The sequence below is a fragment of the Stenella coeruleoalba genome (genome assembly GCF_951394435.1).
Source record: "Stenella coeruleoalba genome assembly, chromosome: 1".
NCBI lineage: Eukaryota > Metazoa > Chordata > Mammalia > Artiodactyla > Delphinidae > Stenella > Stenella coeruleoalba.
Window position 1 is genome coordinate 53287561 of NC_137169.1, and position 20412 is coordinate 53307972.

A 20412-nucleotide genomic window follows, 5' to 3' on the forward strand; every position below is an offset into this window, starting at 1 on the left:
ACATTGAAGGCCCAAGTAATATATAAAAAAGGCCACTAGTGACTTTGGTAACCTTCCTTTTTAAAATCATTCTCGGGCTTCCCTGGTGGCGCAGTGGTTGAGAGTCCGCCTGCCGATGCAGGGGATATGGGTTCGTGCCCTGGTCCGGGAAGATCCCACATGCCGCCGAGAGGCTGGGCCCGTGAGCCACGGCTGCTGAGCCTGCGCGTCCAGAGCCTGTGCTCTGCAACGGGAGAGGCCACAACAGTGAGAGGGACGCGTACCGCAAAAAAAAAAAAAAATCATTCTCTTAGCCAATTATACCCCAAAAGCCCAGTATCCTTAAGCTTTCAAACCAATCTCTCTCAAGTTGTGTAACGATTGGGTAAATGTAATGTAATAAAGCCAATGATAATAATAATGACTAACTTCTATCAAGCATATAATATGTGCAGGTACTTTCCTACACCCTAATCCAGGAAGATACTAAAGGCTCTCAGTATAATGAGTAAACCAAGAAAGAAAAAAACATATAGGAGATAAGAACTCCATTGCAAAAGAAATGCAAACAGAATTTCTAGGAAAACGGTGAATAGGCTCTAAGATGACAACTGTACAGTAAGGCTAGTGAGCCTAGAAAACTTCCCCTGCTACACTAACTTATAATTTAGTTGCAAAGGGACCAAGGAAGGTGCAAGAAAGGAAATAATTGATAATATGAAGCTTTACAGAGCTGACAAGTATATTTTTTTTCTGGATTTATGCAAGTATATGTATTTTTTTAAGGAGGAGATATCAGGGTTAAATCTTGAAAAAGAATCAAGAAATAGCAGCATGAACATGCTATTTAGAAACAAAGAGTAAAATACCAAAAGAAGGATCAAAAAGAGTTACTAGTGAGTGACAATAAAGATTAGACATCAGCATAGGGAAAAGTTGGTAGGAATAAGATGAAGGACCTCTGTTTTTAATTTTAAGCCTTATGGAACTATGTGAACTTTAAGTATATTCATATAATTTGTTTAAAAAATATAAATATGTAAATAAATAACAAAGGTAAGTAGGAAAATGAAAGGAAAGACCCCTCATAGTCCCCAGTTCCATTTTCCCTGTCTCTGAAATAATCCAAGCAGAGGAAAGACAGATAAACACAAGTTAGGAATGTTCTAGATGAGATTCCTGTACTAGATAAGAGAGAGAGTTGATAACCTCTGAATTGTTCAATACAAACCTTGGATCACTTCTTTATTCCATGTCCTTTTAAATAGTTATATATATAATTTATAGGAGAATACTTATATTACCTGTTTCTTTTGAAAAAGCAGTATATATTTTCTTCAGCCTATCTTCCAGGAATTTTACTCACACTATGTGCCAATCACGTGTAATGCTTTGCGCTCTGTACCCTCACAAGAGAAGACAGGTATTATCATCTCACATTTTATTAATAAAACTGAGTGCCAATAAATTGGTAACTTAAAACAAGTTACTTAAACAATAAACAGTGGAGTCAGAAGTCACACCCATATCTGCATGACTCTAAATTCCATTCATACCACTGTACAATGTCTTATTTCTTAACTCACTGAGTAAGTATTTACTGTGTGCTCTCCATGTGCTTGTACACTATTCTATATGCTGGAGATAAAGTGGTAAACAAAACAGACAAGTCCCTGCCCTTTACAGTAATTACATTCTAATGAGAAAGACAAAAAATGACCATATAACTACATATTACAGTGCCAGATAATGATAAATACAAGGAAGGTTAAAAAGCTAGAGTAGGGAAGCAGCAGATCTTTTTAGTTAGGGTGACGAGAATGTCCTGTAAGCAGATACATGTCTGAATAAGGAATCAAGTCATGTGACTATCTGGGGAAAAACATAATAGGCAAAGAGAAGAAAAAAAAATCAAAAAATCTTAGGCAGAATTTTGTTTGTTCAAAGATGAACAAAAAGGCCACTGAGGCTAAAATGAGCAAGACAGAGATTAGTAAGATATGACGTTAGAGAAAGGCAGAAGCCAGATCATACAGTCTTATAGACTACAGTAAAAAAATTCATTCTTGTTCTGCTTATAATAGAAGCCACTGGAGGGCTTTAGGCAGTGGAATAAATGATCTGATTTATATCTTTTAAAAATCTCTCTGACTACAACGCTGAGAATTGACTGAGGCAGGGGTAGAAATAAGATCAAATTTTAAAAGGTACACAAAATTCGAGATCAGTGGCTGTCCAATATTCTAGCCTCTAGGCCCATCTGACTATTGAGCATTTGAAATGTGGCTCATCTGAACTGAGATGTGCTTTAAGTGTAAAATACGCACCAGACTTTGAAGATTTTTAGTAGGAGTGGAAGAAAAGTAAAAGAATTTTTTACATTTATTACATGTTAAAATACTATTTTAGATATATTGGGTTGAATAACATGATTAATTTCACTTGTTTCTATTTTTTTTAATGTAGCAACTACAAAATTTTACATTACAAATGTGGTTCCCATTATATTTCTATTTGACAGTGCTGATCTGGATGGTAACTTGACTAGAATTTTAAAGGTGGAGGAGGTACAAAGTATTGGATTTGGGATTCATTTTGAAGCAGAGCCTACAAAACTTCGTGGAGGAGTAAATGTGAGGAATAACAAAAGGAGAGAAATCATTTTGATTCCAAAACTTTTGGCCTCAGGAACTGGGTAAACGGTGGTGAAATACATTAAGATGGGGAAGTCTAGGCAGAAACTTATGTCTGAGCGGCCCTGTTGGGTATCCCAATAGACATGTCAAGTCATGGTCTCAGCATTCACAAATAAAGGGAGCTTCATTCATAAAGAGTATATCTAAATGGTACCCCTGGAGTTATCCAGGTTCAGCCTAAAAGCCTATCCAATAACCTTGTGTCAAGTATTCTCTGAGTAATGTAGAATCACCAAATATTGTTTATTGTTAGAACATAGTGCAGGCACATACATATGATTGATGTGTAATGCTAGATTCTGCTAATAAGAACACATGAGGAAATACAGTAACTAGGAGTTCAAATGTTTTAACCTAACAACCCACAATTCAAATGCTAGCTCCAACACAGTAAAGTATAACCTCTTTATCCCTCAGTTTACTCACTTCTAAAATGAAGGTAATACCTACCTCAAGCTATGAACATTAAATAAGATAATGTATGTAAGGTAACTAACATTATACCTCTTGCACAGCAATAGCTTAATACATTACAGCTATTAATAAAATCATGAAGAAATGGAATAACAAAGCTACAAAAGATTTTTGAAGAGTTTCACTCTCTATTAATATTAGAATATATAGTATCTTATTTCAGAATTCTCCAAAATTAAAATGTGCTACCTGTAAGTAGTGTTTGGAACATAGACATCCCTTGCAGGAAACTCCAAAATTTCTCTGGTAGGTCTAACTCTACTGTCAGGGTAAAGCTTCACTTGAAGCAGCTCTGGTGTTAGGCAATAATGGGGATTTTCAGGTGCAGGAGAAATGTCTATCTTCAGCTGAGCTGCATATAAAAATACATCATAAAAACAATGTAAACATAATAAATAACAACTTCACACTAAAAGTATTTTTGGAAGGATTTAGATCCTATTTTTGCAAGAAGTCTGGGAAGAAACCAAAATTGCTATCATCTCAGACCTCTAAATTATTTCGTCTTATCAAGTCTCAAACTTACAAATTACTAATACAGACACAAAGACATAAAATAATAAATGCTTACTGAATGAATGAATGGAAAGGAAGAAGAGGGCGAAAAAGAAGAAAAAAACCAGAGGGATCTAGTATAGAAACAAGCCAACATTTTGAAGATTAAATGATTTACTTTAAATTTGGTAGATTTCAAAATAGTTTTACTCTGGAATGGTTTGCTCTGATCATAATATGAATCTACTTCTGAACATCTACCATTACATGTATTTTTTTCCCTCTAGAAAATAATTTTAAGCCACAATATTATTCATCATTCTCATTTCCGTACTCAAATTATAAAAGGTACTGAATCCTGCATCCAAACTGTTAGACTACATGAGAGCAGAATAATGAAATGAAGAAGGCTGACAGGTATTGAGCACAGAAACACATATGGGCTAGATAACTGAAAAAAGGAATAGATAATTATAAAAAATACAATTATTAATGATGATAATAGTTGTCATCACATTTACACAAAATCTTAAAATACCTGTAATAGGTCTTAGTCGCCGTAAAACAGAAGATGGCCTTCTCATATCAGCAAGGAATTTGTACAGATCTTCATCACTTAAGCGATCTCCTTCCTGATTTTAAAAATAGAGGAAAAAGTATTAGATTTTAACAATACAGTACATTGAAAATAAGTTTATATTGCCTATTAATAATCCTGCCCTTCTTCCTTCATTTCAGTCTGAATGAAAAGTAAAATTAAATTAATATAATTATGATTAAAAATAAATATGCTAACCTATTTTCTTCCTTCTTGCTTTCAAATTGTATTAAGAGCTATAATATTCTATCTATTTTTAAATTTTATAGATTTATTTACAGCCCATTATCTGTGTTTATAAGGGGTTACAGGGCACTCTAAAATATAGAAAAAATGATGCAAGTTAGAGGGAGATAAAGAGAAGAAAACAAGAATATAGACAGAAAACAGACATATATATGTACGTGTGTGTGTGTATATATATATATATATATATATGTATATATGACACTCATAAATTTGTTACACTTGAATTTTCATTTGTCTTTTCAACTTTATATCACCAAATTTCTTAAATGCAAAATATAGAGCATTGGCTACATTTGAAAAAGAAAAGAAAGAAGTAACAACAAAAAACTACTCTCAAAAAAAACAAGACAACTATCCTGATAATAAGACCAGAAATAAAACTCTAAAAAGACCTCAATCAATGGGGAAAAGAGACAAAAAAACCGAACCATGTCCAATTAACAAAGAATTCTCAATTTAAAGTAATATTTTTTCTTACAGTTAAAATAGGTAGAGATTGATTTTATTCTTTTATTCAAAAGTCTTTACATTTTATTAATCCAAACCTCCTGCATTTGACATCTTATTATTTTTAATGCATAATTCATATACTGTCTTTTTATCCTATTTGGTAATAAACATATTTAAGCCTCCTTTATCACTGTGAGCTCACCTTGAGCCAGATCTCATTTGCTCACAATTGTATTCTAAACAGGATACAGAACTGATCTTCTTTTATGCCATTATTTTAAAAAGTGATTTTTATTTTCTAAGTAGTTGGAGATTTTTGTCAATACTTTTATAAATGGTTTTTAGTTTTACTGAGTTATAGTTAGAGAATCTGACTTCAAGAAGATTTTTTCAGTGACCTAAATATACAATTAATTATTGTAAATGTTCCATCAGTTACTAAAAGAGCATATTCTCTCCTTTTGAGTACAGAAATGAATACAGATTTTCAAATGGTCCTTATTTAGAATACATTCAGATTATCTCAAGATTCAATTATTTCTGTCTACTTCACTTGTTAAACTGATTATATCAATGGCCTCCATTCTTTACCCCCTGTCTGTTTCCATGCCTTTTGTTGGGTGGGACACAATTCTTTCCCCTGGGCTTGGCCACGAGACTTGTTCTAATCAGTAAGCAAACATGATACAGAGACTTGAAAAGCATTTGCATAAGTAAGCTTGCCCCCTCTCTGGAACTTCTGTCACTTGCTATAACAACATGACCAAGCTGGCCTGCTAGAGTATAAGAGTGGAAGCTGAGACACATGGAAATGGTCTGAATCATTTCAGTTTTCCCAGCAGAAGTCAGTCTAGATCAGTTGACCCTAGTCAATAGCCAAACATGTGAATAAGCCTAGCTGACACTCACCCCTCCACACTGCATGTACTGCTATGTACTCCTGAAGCAACAGATAACTTCTATACATGTCAACAAATAGAACAAATGTCCTTAAAACTAATGTATGGATTTAATTTTTGTTTTTAAATCTGTATGTATTTCCAAGAATTTTGGCCTGACACATTTCAAATCTGTACATAAACACTCCTGATTACTATATCTCAATCGCGGACAGTAATCTCTCATTAAAAAAAAAAAAAAACTTGGGGACTTCCCTGGTGGTCCAGTGGTTAAGAATCCACCTTCCAATGCAGGGGACAAGGGTTCAATCCCTAGTTGGGGAACTAGGATCCCACATGCCATGGGGCAACTAGGTCCGGATACCGCAACTACTGAGCCTACACATTCTAGAGCTCGTGCGCCACAACTAGAGAGAAGTTCGCACCGCCACAAAGAGCCTGTGCATCACAACGAAAGATTCTGCATGCTGCAAGGAAGATCCGCATGCCACAACTAAGACCCGGCACAGCCAAACAAACAAACAAATAAATAAGTAAATAAATAACCTGCCTTCTGTATCTCATTTAGGAGAAATTGTACCTTGAATTCTACTTTATTAAAATTTTAATCTCTGCTTTTTACTTAATATGCACTTGCCTGATGCATAATATCCTAGCTATTTAAAAATACTTATAAAAATCATATATGTTAATAGTTAAAAAATTATGGAACTGTACAAAAGTCAAGTGTAAATGCTTTCCATTGCTCCATATTTCCAGCAATCATCCTTTTTTAAGTTTTCACAATCACTTTGTTCCAGTTTCCAGTTACCAGTCTCCAACAGTGTTTAGTACATGATGAATGCTCAAAAAATATTTGTTGAGGGCTTCCCTGGTGGCACAGTGGTTGGGAGTCCGCCTGCCGATGCAGGGGACATGGGTTCGTGCCCCGGTCTGGGAAGATCCCACATGCCGCGGAGCCGCTGGGCCCATGAGCCATGGCCGCTGAGCCTACGCGTCCGGAGCCTGTGCTCCATGACGGGAGAGGCCACAGCAGTGAGAGGCCCGCTTACCGCAAAAAAAAAAAAAAAAAAAAATTTGTTGAATGAACGGGTGGGTGGATGGATGACTTATTGATTTAAGTTTATAATACTAGTTCAATAATAAAACATGCTGAAGAAAAAAAAAGCTGTGGAAATAGTGGCAGAAGTGATATACCAGCTGAAGATGAAGAGAGAGAGAGAAATGTTACAGCTACAAGGTTGTGTCACTGTAACAAGTAAATCTACTGCCCTGTTTCCATAGCTAAATGTGGCCTATCACCTCATCCAAGTAACACTGTGGCCTTTTCTAGATTCTTTCTTGCAGTATTATCCATAACAAAAAGACCCTTACCACTTCAGACCCTTCTCACCTGCTTTATTTTCCATTTGAGTCTCTCAGAGCAGCTGTCTGTAAATGCTTCTGATATATAACTGTAGCATTACACTAGACAGCTAGCTGTCAAATCGTAACATATCCTGCCCTAAACACCTTGCTCTCTCAAGTTATAAGGTGTCACTAGGCCAGGATTTTCTCCTCTTGTTTAGAATAACACCACAGAAGGAGGAATTCTGAGGCAATACTTAGCATTTTCCTTTAATCTGATCCAAAATACATGCATAGTACCCTTCTCCAGTTTATCACACTAATACAAATTTTTTTCCATCCTTAAAATGTTCTGGTCCTCTGGTTACTTTAGACAGACTTTCAAAATTTTCTGATCCTGATTCAGAGCATAAAATTCATTTTACATCAAAATTCAGTAGCACATACACCATGTATGCACATATAGACAGGTATGCACGCACACAAAAATTGGAGGGAAAAAAGCCTACTGAAGCAATATTTAACTTCACTAAGTGCAATGCACTATTATTTTTCTATTCTACTGGTTTGTTTGGTTTTTTTAAGCTGGGTGTTATCTACTAAATTTCCATCACTATTATTGGATCATGACCAGCACTTGAAAACTACTGATTTGACTCAAGTACAGGAAATATACTTGCAAAGAACAAAGTATCTTTGATCAGGAACTTTTTGGACCTATAAACTCACCTATAAAAATAATTTTAGCACAAAAATGCACTACTAGTGCCTGAAATTTCTATTCTATATACCATGAATGTGGTATGTTAGGTCAAAAACAACTTGAGTGGGGAAGACAGATGTAACCATACACCTGCTCTAAGAAAATCCATAAAATATCAACGCTTAAGAAAAGTTAATATATTAAAATTAAGAAATAGGATACAGATGTGGATGATTGATTTGGAAGCATTACTAATCAATGCCAACATTTAAATAAATATAATGATGAAAAAACAGCTATAATATTATTTTTTCTTATATTTTTTATTCTTAATTTTTTTAACTTGTTAAAATCACAATCGATTACTACATGTACATGTAATGCATGGAAAATTATGATTTTTCTGAAATCACAAGAAATTTAAGTACGAATAGCCCCCTAGAATTCCTCCATGACAGAACAATACCTGCTTAAAAAAATTTGTCACTGTGAGAGTAGCAGGTCGAAAGCTGGTCAAGTTACAAGAATCATCTCCACTTGTTGTCCTTTCAAGTGATCTTCTGCCAACCAGACTAGAATTCCTCCTCTCTGACCAAGACCCCTTTCGTTCTACCAAGGAAAAAAAGTAATATATTCATTTCCATAATATTTAAAATGTGTTTTAAAGCAGTCTTCCAAACACAGGAAAATATCCACTAAAGTTGAAAATTATCCCCTCAGCAATACTGATTACAGTAGAAGAATTTCACTTCTGGGGAGATCTGTAAGGAAGCATTAAACCTAAATCTTTGGGTTCTCTTTAAAAACTTCTCCAGTGTAAAATAAGTCTCTACCACACAAAGATTATGCATATAACCCAATATGAGCTATGAAGAACAGCTATAGAGGAGCTATGTATTTACTAGGAAACAGGCACACAATGCAAATTTTGGTCACCATATAATGGCCCCTCAGTCTTAGCACTTGAGTTTGAAAAAGAATTTAAGATAACTTGCATTCACAGTCCTTGCAAGATAACCCTGTAATTCAAAACCAATAGAGCAACTATGTTGTAGAAAACAAACAAAACTATAAACAAGCTAGACCTAACAGGCATCTATAGAATACACCACTAAGCAAAAGCAGAATACACATTCTTCTCAAGCACACACAGGAAATTCTCCAAGACAAACTATATAATAAGCTATAGAACAAAATACAATAAATTCAAAGGGATTCAAATCATATAAAATATGTTTTCCAAGAACAATTGAATTAAGCTATAAATCAATAACAGAAGAAAATTTGAGAAATTCATAAGCATGTGGAAGTTAAACAGCACACTTCTGAATAACCAATGGATCAAAGAGGTAACAAGGGAAATTTTAAAACATTTAAGATATAGGAAAATGCAAAATCCCCAAACATATGATATATCACTAAAGAAGTTCTCAGAGGGAAATTTATAGCTGTGAATGTTTATATTACAAAAAAAGAAAGCTCTCAAATCAGTAACTTAAGCTTACATCTTAAGAAACCAGAAAAAGAAGAGAAAACTAAACCCAAAGCAAGCATTAGAAAGGATACCAAGGGAATGTAAATTGATACAGTCACTATGGAGAACAGTATGGAGGTTCCTTGAAAAACTGAAAATAGAATTACCATATGACCCAGCAATCCCACTACTGGGCATATAGCCTGAGAAAACCATAATTCAAAAAGAGTCATGTACCAAAATGTTCACTGCAGCTCTATTTACAATTGCCAGGACATAGAAGCAACTTAAGTGTCCATCGACAGATGAATGGATAAAGAAGATGTGGCACATATATATAATGGAATATTACTCAGCCATAAAAAGAAATGAAATTGAGTTATTTGTAGTGAGGTGGATGGACCTAGAGACTGTCATACAAAGTGAAGTAAGTCAGAAAGAGAAAAATAAATACTGTATGCTAACACATATATATGGAATCTAAAACAAAACAAAACAAAAAAAATGGTTCTGAAGAACCTAGGGGCAGGACAGGAATAAAGACACAGACTTAGAGAATGGACTTGAGGACACAAGGAGGGGGAAGGGTAAGCTGGGACGAAGTGAGAGAGTGGCATGGACATATATACACTACCAAATGTAAAACAGATAGCTAGTGGGAAGCAGCTGCATAGCACAGGGAGATTAGCTCGGTGCTTTGTGTCCACCTAGAGGGGTGGGATAGGGAGGGTGGGAGGGAGATGCAAGAGGGAGGAGATATGGGGATATACAGCTGATTCATTTTGTTATACAGCAGAAACTAACACACCACTGTAAAGCAATACTCCAGTAAAGATGTTAAAAAAAAAGAAAGAATACCAAAAAAGACAACAGCTAAGTGGAAATAAATGAAATAGAAACTAGGAAAACAATAGAAAAATAATCAATGAAACCAAAAACTGATTCTTCAAAAAGATAAAATTTTTAAAACTTTAGTTAAACTAATGAAGAAAAAAATACATAGACAGGGGACTTCCCTGGTGGTGCAGTGGTTAAGAATCCACCTGCCAATACAGGGGATACGGGTTCAAGCCCTCGTCCAGGAAGATCCCATATGCCGCGGAGCAACTAAGCCCATGCGTCACAACTACTGAGCCTGCATGCCACAACCACTGAAGCCTGCGTGCCTAGAGCCTGTGCTCCACAACAAAAGAAGTCACCACAATGACAAGCCCGCACACTGCAACAAAGAGTAGCCCCTGCTTGCCACAACTACAGAAAGCCCTTGCACAGCAACAAAGACCCCATGCAGCCAAAAATAAATAAATTTATTAAAAAACAAATACATAGACAGGACTCAAATTACTAACATCATCACTACAGCAGACCTTAGAGAGAAAAAGGATTATACTACAATACTATGAATAACTGTAAGTCAACAGTTAGATAACAATTAGATAATTTAGATGAAATGAACACATTTCTAGAAAGATACACAGTACTGAAACTGACACAAGATGAGAGAGAAAATATGAATAGATGTATAACAAGAGATATAATTAGTAATGAAAATACTTACCACAAAGAAAAGACCAAGCCAAGGTGGCTTCACTAGTGAATTCTTCCAAACTTTCAATGAAAAATTAATACTAATTGTTTACAAATTCTTCCAAAAACCAGAAGGAAAAAATCACAACTCATTTTCAATGAGGCCAGTATTACCCTGATACCAATACCAGACAGAGATATTACAAGGAAGAAAAACTACAGACCAACATCCCTTAGGAATATAGAAGCAAAAATACTAAACAAAATACTAGGAAACAGACTAACAACACATAAAAAAAGATTATATACCATGACCAAGTGAGACTTCTCCCAGAAGTGTAAGATTAGTTTAACATCCAAAACCAATCAATTAATGCAATACAGCATACTAAAAGACTACAGGGCAAAAAACCATACAAATCATCTCAATAAACTCAAAGAATGCATTTTACAAAATTCAATATCCTTCCATGACAAAACCACTCAAAAAGTTAGGAATAGAAGGGAACTTCCTCAAACTACTACATTACATCTATGAAAAACCTATAGCAAACATCATACTTGATAGTGAAAGACTAAATGCCTTCCCTCTAAGGTCAGGAACAAGATGAGGATATCCACTCTTGCCATTTTTTTTAATACTGTACAGGAGGTTCTAGTCAAGATAATTAGAAAAGAAAAATAAATAAAGACATCCAGATGGGGAAAAAAAAAGTAAACCTATTTTCATTTGCAGATGACATGATCTTATACATGGAAAATCCTAAAGAATCCAGAAAAGAAAAAAAAAATTAGAATTAATAAACACATTCAAAAAGGTTTCAAAGTACAAGATCAATATTCAGAAGCCAATTGTATTTCTATCACTAAAAATGAACATTAGGAAAATGAAATTAAGAAAACAATCCATTTAAAATAAGCATCAAAAACCAATAAAATACTGTGATGCACATTTAACAAGAGAGGGGCAAGACTTGTACACTGAAAACTACAAAAGATTGTTTAAATAAATTTTTAAGATCTAAATAAATGGAAAAACATTCCACGGATTGGAAGACTTAATATTGTTATGAGGGCAACACTCCACAAATTGATCTACCAAGTCAATGTAATTCCTATCAAAATTCCAGGTGCCTTTGTGCAGAAATTATCACCTAACCCTAAACTTCTTATGAAAATGCAAGAGCTCAAAATAGTCAAAATAATCTTGAAAAAAATTGGAGGACCCACTATTCCCAATTTCAAAACTTACTGCAAAGCTAAAATAATAAAGATAGTATAGTACTAGCATAAGCATATATATCAATGGAACAGAACTGAGTCCAGAAATAAAACCATATATCGACGGTCAATTGATTTTCAACAAGAGTGCCAAGACCATTCAATAGGGAAAGAATAGCCTTTTCAACAAATTGTGTTGGGACAACTAGATATCTACATAAAAAGAATGAAGTTGGACCCTTACCTCTTACCGTGTACAAAAATTAACTCAAAATGGACTATATAGCCAGATGTAACAACATGTGTGAACCTTTCAAACATTATGCTAAGTGAAAGAAGCTACTCACAAAAGATTACACATTATATAATTCTATTAATATGAAATGTCCGGCATAGACAAATCCATACAGACTAAATAAATTACAGTTTGGTTAGGTTTGGGGACTTGAGGAGAAGCGTGACCACTAAGGAGTATGAAAGTTCTAAAATTAGATTGTGGTGACATTCGCTGAACCTTACGAATATAACAAAAAACATTGAATTATACATCTTAAATGGGCAAACTGTACGTATGTGAATTACATCTCAATAAACCCGTTAAAGGAAAAAAGAAAACCCTTTTAATGTCTCACTACATTGCAAAGCTTACAAATAAAACAAGACTATATAAGAAAAAGAAAAGAATTATACATGTAGAAATATTTTATATAAAACATTCTCACCTCCAGTGCTTATTTCTACCTCTGTAGAATCTCTTTCCAAACTCCCAGCACTGCTAACAATATTCATTAAATGGATTGCAGTCCAAGCAAAAGGCATGCGATACTTCCCAAGTCTTTGGCAAAACTGATCAGCTTGACTTTTCAGCTTCTCCAATTTTTCCTTATTCTGCAAAACAAAACTTTATACATTATATGATTACGTTCAAAGAAATGAATTAAAGGCTATTTCATAATATATAAAGGAAAATATAAAGGTTAAGAATTCTCGATTCTCAGCAAAGATGGAAAAACAATCTGTACCTTTCAGAGATCAATTAACAGTATATTATCTTTACTAAGCAACCTCAACCAGTTTTACAAATGTATGTGAAAGTCTTTAAAATTTCTGTTTGTGATGATCTTATGTTGGGAGAAAAGAACGGACAGCAAGAGTCAAACATGTTTATGTACTGAAAGTACTATTTTATGAAAGGAAACATAACCTAGACAACAGGTTCTAGACACGAACTGCCAACCACAAAATATTCTAGGTTATGACTTATTAAATTTTATTTTTCTAAAAAAGATGGAAGCAGTTGGGCCATTCTGACATAATCACTAACTTATGACAACTATGAGGTGGGACTGGGGGTCACAAATAAACCAACAATAAATAAGCCCAGAGCTGTAATAAAAGAAGCAAACAAAAAAAGTATGACAAGAGGACTAAACCCTGGAAAAAGACCAATGATCCAAATAGCACGTGCTTATCTGGAAGACATCCTGAGGCTGGCTCAACTTTTAGGCTATCCTTGAAACAAACACTAAGGTGGCCTGCAATATGGTCCAAGGGTGAAAACCTACACTAAAATCTCTCACATACTATTTCCATATAGGATATTGGTAAGGTATACTCAAATGGCAGTGTCCTACCTTAGGACTCAGGACTGAGAAAAGATGAAGAAATAGCTAAATGGTAGGGCTGTTTACTGCTATATCTATTATACCTTCAAAATAGGTCCTTGCTTTAAGAGTACTTAAAGAGAATTAAGGACCCTTATCAAGCATGTGAATATGTAAGAGAAGAGTGAAATAAGCTGCAATTATACACCTATGAACTTCATATAACAGACCAATTTAATTTGTAAAATGACGACCTGGGGAAAGCCAGAATAGTTTAACCCTAATTTCAACCAGATATCCAGGAATCAGAGAATATCATGTGCTCAGATGTACCCATATTAGCAGAAAACGCTCAATTCTTGTTCCAAATCTCAGAAAAATAAAAAGCAAAACATTTTCTACATTGTGGTGACTTGTCCAATACTCCTCAAGCACACCTCTCCTGGCTGTTTGACATATTAAATCATGTGTTCAAAGATCCAAAAATCACCTGCTATGCTTTTTTTTTTTTTTTGGCTGCATTGGGTGTTTGTTGCTGCGCGCGGGCTTTCTCTAGTTGCGGCGGGTGGGGACTACCCTTCGTTGCGGTGCAGTGGCTTCTCTTGTTGCAGAGCACGGGCTCTAGGCGCGCAGGCTTCAGTAGTTGCAGCACGCAGGCTCAGTAGTTGAGGCTCGTGGGCTCTAGAGCACAGGCTCAGTAGTCGTGGCACATGGGCTTAGCTGCTCCACAGCATGTAGGATCTTCCCAGACCAGGGCTCGAACCCGTGTCCCCTGCACTGGCAGGCGGATTCTTAACCACTGCACCACCAGGGAAGTCCTCACCTGTTATTCTTATAACTAACTCAGGGTATCTGGAATTTGGTACCGATTGTTCACCTATTATTTTTGCTTTATAAGTTTATCTAAATTCTAGAAATTAGTTATCTGATGGCAAAATGGAGATTGTATTTTCTATTTTTACCATATTTCCTAATTATCTGCAGCTAGACAGAGGCCCAGAATACTTCTGCTTTGCTAGAAAAAGTTCCATCAAAATCACTGTTTTGCAAACACAGGAAATTTTTTATTATTTAGGAATTAAACTGAACTAATTTGATTCTTTAGGAATCCATTAGCTTGGGTTGAGGGAGATTTTAAAGAATAGCATAGCACATGACTCAAGCTAGGTACTGAAGGAAATAAAGAAAATGGGTAGGCCAAGAGAAAAAAATGAACTAGTAGTAAAATTCTTTAATATGCTCTGTATAGTATTCTCCCAAATTATAATTTCGGAGATTAGAGGTTGTTTAGGGTTGGGTTTGGGGCTCTGAGGAGAATGGAAAGTGACTGCTAATGACTACGAAAGTGGCAGAAATAAGAGGCATGACATTCTACCTTGGTGGCATCTGCTTCTTTGAAAATCATATATGGTTCTGCACACTCTCCAATGTCTCCTTGCTGTAGCACTTTTTCTAGCTGTCAAAGACAAAAAGAGTAAAGATTAATTAAGCTTAAAAATAAAAGGAATCAGCCTGGAATGTAAGGATGGTTCAAAATACAAAAATCAATCAACATAATACACCACATTAACAAAATAACAGAAAAAAAACACATGACCATCTTAACTGATGCAGGAAAAAGAACTGGACAATTCAACATCCTTTCATGATAGAAAAATTCAATGAACTTAGAAAAGAAGAAAGCTACCTCAATATAATAAAGACCATATATGAAAAGTCCACATTTAACATCATATTCGATGCTGAAAAACCAAAAGCTTTTCCTCTAGAATGAGGAACAGGATAAGGATGTTCACTTTTGCCAATTCTATTCAACAAAGTACTGGAAGTCTGAGCCAGAGCAATTTGACAACACAAAGAAACAAAAACATCCAAATTGAAAAGGAAGAAGTTAAATTATCTCTATTCACAGACAACATGATCTCTTATATAGAAAACTCTAATATTCCACACACACACACACACAAAAACTTGTTAGAACTAATAAATTCAGCAGAGTTGCAGGATACAAAATCAACACACAAAAAATCAGTTGCATTTCTATACCCGAGCAATGAGCAATTCAAAAAGGAAATTAAGAAAAAAATTCCATTTACAATAATATCAAAAAGAATAAAATACTGAGGAATTAACCAAAAAGGTGAAAGATCTGTAATCTGAAAACTATAAATAGTTAGATTTTCTACAAGGGTGCCAAGACTATTCAATGGGGAAAGAACAGTTTTTTCAACAAATGATATTAAAAGAAACCTGAATATCCAAATGCAAAAGAATAAAGTTGAGCCCTTACATTATATTATATACAAAAATTAACTCAAAATGGATCAAACACCTAAACATAAACCTAAAACTATTAAACTCTTAGAAGAAAAAATAAAGGAAAAGCTTCCTGTGATTGGATTTGGTAATGTATTCTTGGATTTGACACAAAAAAAAGCAAAGGCAACAAAAGTAAAAATAGTTAAACTGGATTACATCAAAATTTAAAACTTTTGTATATGACAGAACACAATCAACAGGGTGAAAGGCAACCCACAGAATGAGAGAAAATATTTGCAAATCATATAACTGATAAGGAGTTCATATCCAAAACAGATAAAGAAATCCTACAACTCAACAACAAAACAACAAATAATCTGATTTTTAAATGGGCAAAGAACTTGAATAGACATTTCTCCAAAGAAGCCATACAAACGTCTAAGAAGCATATAAAAAGACACTCAACATCACTAATCATTAGGGAAATGCAAATCAAAACCACAATGAGATATCACCTTACACCCATCAGGATGGCCACAATTAAATAAACAAACAAACAAATAACAAGCATTGGCAAGGATATGGAAAACTGGAACCCCTGTGTGCTTTTTATGGTGTAAAATCGTAATCTGCTGTAGAAGACAGTACAGAGGTTCCTCAAAAAGTTAAAAATAGAATTATCATGTGATTCAGAAAACCTATTTCTGGGTATATATTCAATAGAATTGAAAGCAGGGACTCAAACAGATATTCACACACCCATGTTCATAGCAGCATTATTCACAATAGCCAAAAGGTAGAGGCAATTCAAGTGTCCATCAAAAAATGAGTAAACAAAACATGAGTATACACATACACATGGAATATTATTCAGCCTTAAAAGGAAGAAAATTCCGAAACATGCTACGACCTGGATGAACCTTGAAGACATTACGCCAAGGGAAATAAGCCTGTCACAAAAAGACAAATACTGTATTATTCCATTCAAATGAGGTATCTAGAATAGACAAATTCATAGAAACAAAAAGCAAAATGCTGGTTGGCAGGGGCTGGGGAGAAGGGGAAATGAAGAGCTGCTACTTAATGTGTATAGAGGTTAAGGTTTTGTTGGCAAGATAAAATTTTCTAAAGATTGCTCGCATGATAATCTGAATATACTTAATTCTGAACTGTACACATAAAAACGATTAAGATGGTAAATTTTATGTTATGTGTATTTTACCTCAATTAAAACTATTAATAAAAGCAATCAGTCTTAAAAGTCATCTCCATTTAATATAACATCAAAGTACAAAATTACAATTAAAAAAGACAACTCACAAAATATTAAGTGGCCAATACAATTCTACTTATCATTTTTCTCCAAAATGTCTCACTTTACCCCTATAAAATTTTTAATGTTTTAGGAAAAGAAATATAAATAAAATAGGATAAAAGTCCAGAAACCAAATGAAGTGTATGCAAGAATTTAGCACATAATAAAGTTGATACTTCAAATTAGTGAATGGAGGATACATAAAGCGCTCTTACAAATTAATAAATTATTAATACAATAATTGATAAAATAAAAACAATCCAATGAAATGAAGATTACACAACTGTATTTTTTCCCCTTAAAACTTATGTATCCTATACACTTAAAATTTGTGTTTTTTATGTATACAAACAAGCTAAAAATGAGCTTACTATTTGAATAAGTACTACACAAAACAGAATATCCAAATGGCCAATAATTCTTAGACATCAGGGAATTATAAATTAAAGCCAAACTGACATACCCCTGCAAATGCACCAGAAATAAAATACATAATAAAATAAAATTAATGAAATTGAAATGTAAAATACAATAAAACCTGATGATATCAAGTGTTAAGAAGGAAATGGAGCAAATAAAATTCTCAAGCACTGCCAATGAGACTGAAACTTGGACTAACCACGTCAGAAAACTGGTTCTTTCTACTAAAACTGAAGCTATAAATACACTATGATCCAGTAATTCAACATCTACCTATATACTCAATAGAAATGCAAAAATCATATATAAGAACGTTTACAGGGCTTCCCTGGTGGCACAGTGGTTGAGAGTCTGCCTGCCGATGCAGGGGTCACGAGTTCGTGCCCCGGTCCAGGAAGATCCCACATGCCGCGGAGCGGCTGGGCCCATGAGCCATGGCCGCTGAGCCTGCACGTCTGGAGCCTGTGCTCCGCAACGGGAGAGGCCAGAACAGTGAGAGGCCCGCATACCACAAAAAAAAAAAATGTTTACAGCAGCATTACTTACAATATAGCCAAAAGCTAGAAATAACCCCAATGTCCATCGACTATTAGAATGGCCAAACTGTGATATGCATATAACAAGATACTATGCAGGGTGAAAAACAACCAACTATTGCTACATGCAAAAATGATGAATCATATAATTCTTTAGAATGTCAGACACAAGAATATATATGATTCCTTTTCTATGAAGAAAAAGAGGTTAAACTAATCCATGGTGATAAGTCAGCATAGTAGGAAGGGGCCAAAGAAGGCTGTTGAGTAATGTTCTATACCTTGATCTGGATGTTGGTTACATAACTGAGTTAAGTATGTAAAAATTAAAGAAAGTGTACCCCTCGTGCATGTTACTAACTATAAATAAAAATTTATAAAGAAAAGATAACCGAATTTCTATACACCAGTGATGAACGAAATTCTGTATATAATTTAAAATGAAAAATTTTAAATGATAACATTTAGAACAGGGTCAAAAATATAAAATTACCAGGAAGATATAGGAGAAAAGACCTAAAAACATACTGTGCTCATTGACCTGAGAACTCAACAGTTTAAAGACGTCAGCTTTTCCAAATTGATCAGTATATTTAATGCAATCTCAGTTAACATCTCAACAAGTTCTTTCTTGAGAGAGAGTGTGCCTGCATTGGGGCAGCACGGAGGGACTGACAAGCAAAACTTTATACAAAAATGTAAAGGGTCAAAAACATCCAGCCTCTCTCACCTCCTCACTTCCAAGATGACCAAGAAAAGAAGGAACAACGGTCATGCCAAAAAGGGCCACGGCCACGTGTAGCCTGTTTGCTACACCAACTGTGCCCGATGCTTGCGCAAGGACAAGGCCATTAAGAAGCTCATCAGGGCTTCCCTGGTGGCGCAGTGGTTGAGAGTCCGCCTGCCAATGCAGGGGACACGGGTTTGTGCCCCAGTCTGGGAAGATCCCACATGCCGTGGAGTGGCTGGGCCTGTGAGCCATGGCCGCTGAGCCTGTGCATCTGGAGCCTGTGCTCCTCAATGGGAGAGGCCACGGCAGTGAGAGGCCCGCATACCACCAAAAAAAAAAAAAAAAAAAAGAAGCTCATCATTCAGAACATAGTAGAGGCCTAAGCCGTCAGGGACATTTCTGAAGCAAGTGGCAAGTGTTTTCGATGCCTATGAGCTTTCCAAGCTGTATGTGAAACTACATTACTGCATGAGTTGTGCCATTCACAGCAAGGTAGTCAGAAATACTTCTCGGGAAGCCCAGAAAGACCGAACACCTCCACCCTGATTTAGACCTGCAGGTGCTGCCCCACGACTTCCACCAAAGCCCACGTAAGGAGCTAAGTCCTTAAAGACTGAAGAAATACTATTCTCTGAAAAGACAATAAAATGGAAATCATACTTTATTAAAAAAAAAGAAAAAGAAAAAGGAACATCCAAGGCAATCTTGAAGAATAAAGCTAGAAAAAAATATACTGTTCTTTATAAACTACAATAATTTTTTTTTTTGGCTGACTTGGGTCTTCGTTGCTGCGCGCAGGCTTTCTCTAATTGCGGTGAGCAGGGGCTACTCTTTGTTGCGGTGCACAGGCTTCTCACAGTGGTGGCTTCTCTTGTTGCAGAGCACGGGCTCTAGGTGCATGGGCTTCAGTAGTTGCAGCACACAGGCTCAGTAGTTGTGGCATGTGGGCTCTAGGGTGTGCAAGCTTCAGTTGTTGTGGCACGTGGGCTCAGTAGTTGTGGATCGTGGGCACTAGAGGGCAGACTCGGTAGTTGTGGTACACCGGCTTAGTTGATCTGCGGCATGTGGGAGCTTCCCGGACCAGGGATCGAACCTGTGTCTCCTGCATTGGCAGGCGGATTCTTAACCACTACGCCACCAGGGAAGTCTCTAAACTACTATAATTAAAACAGTGTGGTACTAGTGCCAATTAAAGACAAACAGGCCAGTTGAACCAAAAAAGATTCTAGGAAAAAAATCTCATACATATGAACACTTGATTTATGACATGGGATACTTTGTAAAAGCAGTAGGAGAAAAAAGCAGTCTTTTCAATAAATAGTGCTGGGTCATTTGGTTATCCATATGTGGGGAGGATTAATCTTCATCTCAACTTCACTCCAAACTATATGTGTAAGGTGAAACAATTACTCTTACCAGGGATCACTTAAGAGAAT

The 20412-nt window shown here is 35.5% G+C and overlaps 1 protein-coding gene across 7 annotated transcripts in view; it reads right to left on the reverse strand.

Annotated features, from left to right (window-relative positions):
* The window catches only part of DOCK7 (dedicator of cytokinesis 7), a 214156-nt gene that overhangs the window by 146253 nt on the left and 47491 nt on the right, over window positions 1-20412 (reverse strand). For all 7 annotated transcript variants that reach the window (XR_013829415.1, XM_079929009.1, XM_079929007.1 and 4 more), the window contains exons 10-14: window positions 15092-15172; window positions 12835-13000; window positions 8357-8499; window positions 4183-4276; window positions 3339-3501 (exon numbers count right to left, since the gene is read on the reverse strand). Coding sequence is in view for 6 of the 7 variants with exons in the window: in XM_079929009.1 (XP_079785135.1) it covers window positions 3339-3501; window positions 4183-4276; window positions 8357-8499; window positions 12835-13000; window positions 15092-15172 (647 nt within the window). In the remaining variant the exon portion in view is untranslated. The remainder of the gene's footprint in view (window positions 1-3338; window positions 3502-4182; window positions 4277-8356; window positions 8500-12834; window positions 13001-15091; window positions 15173-20412) is intronic.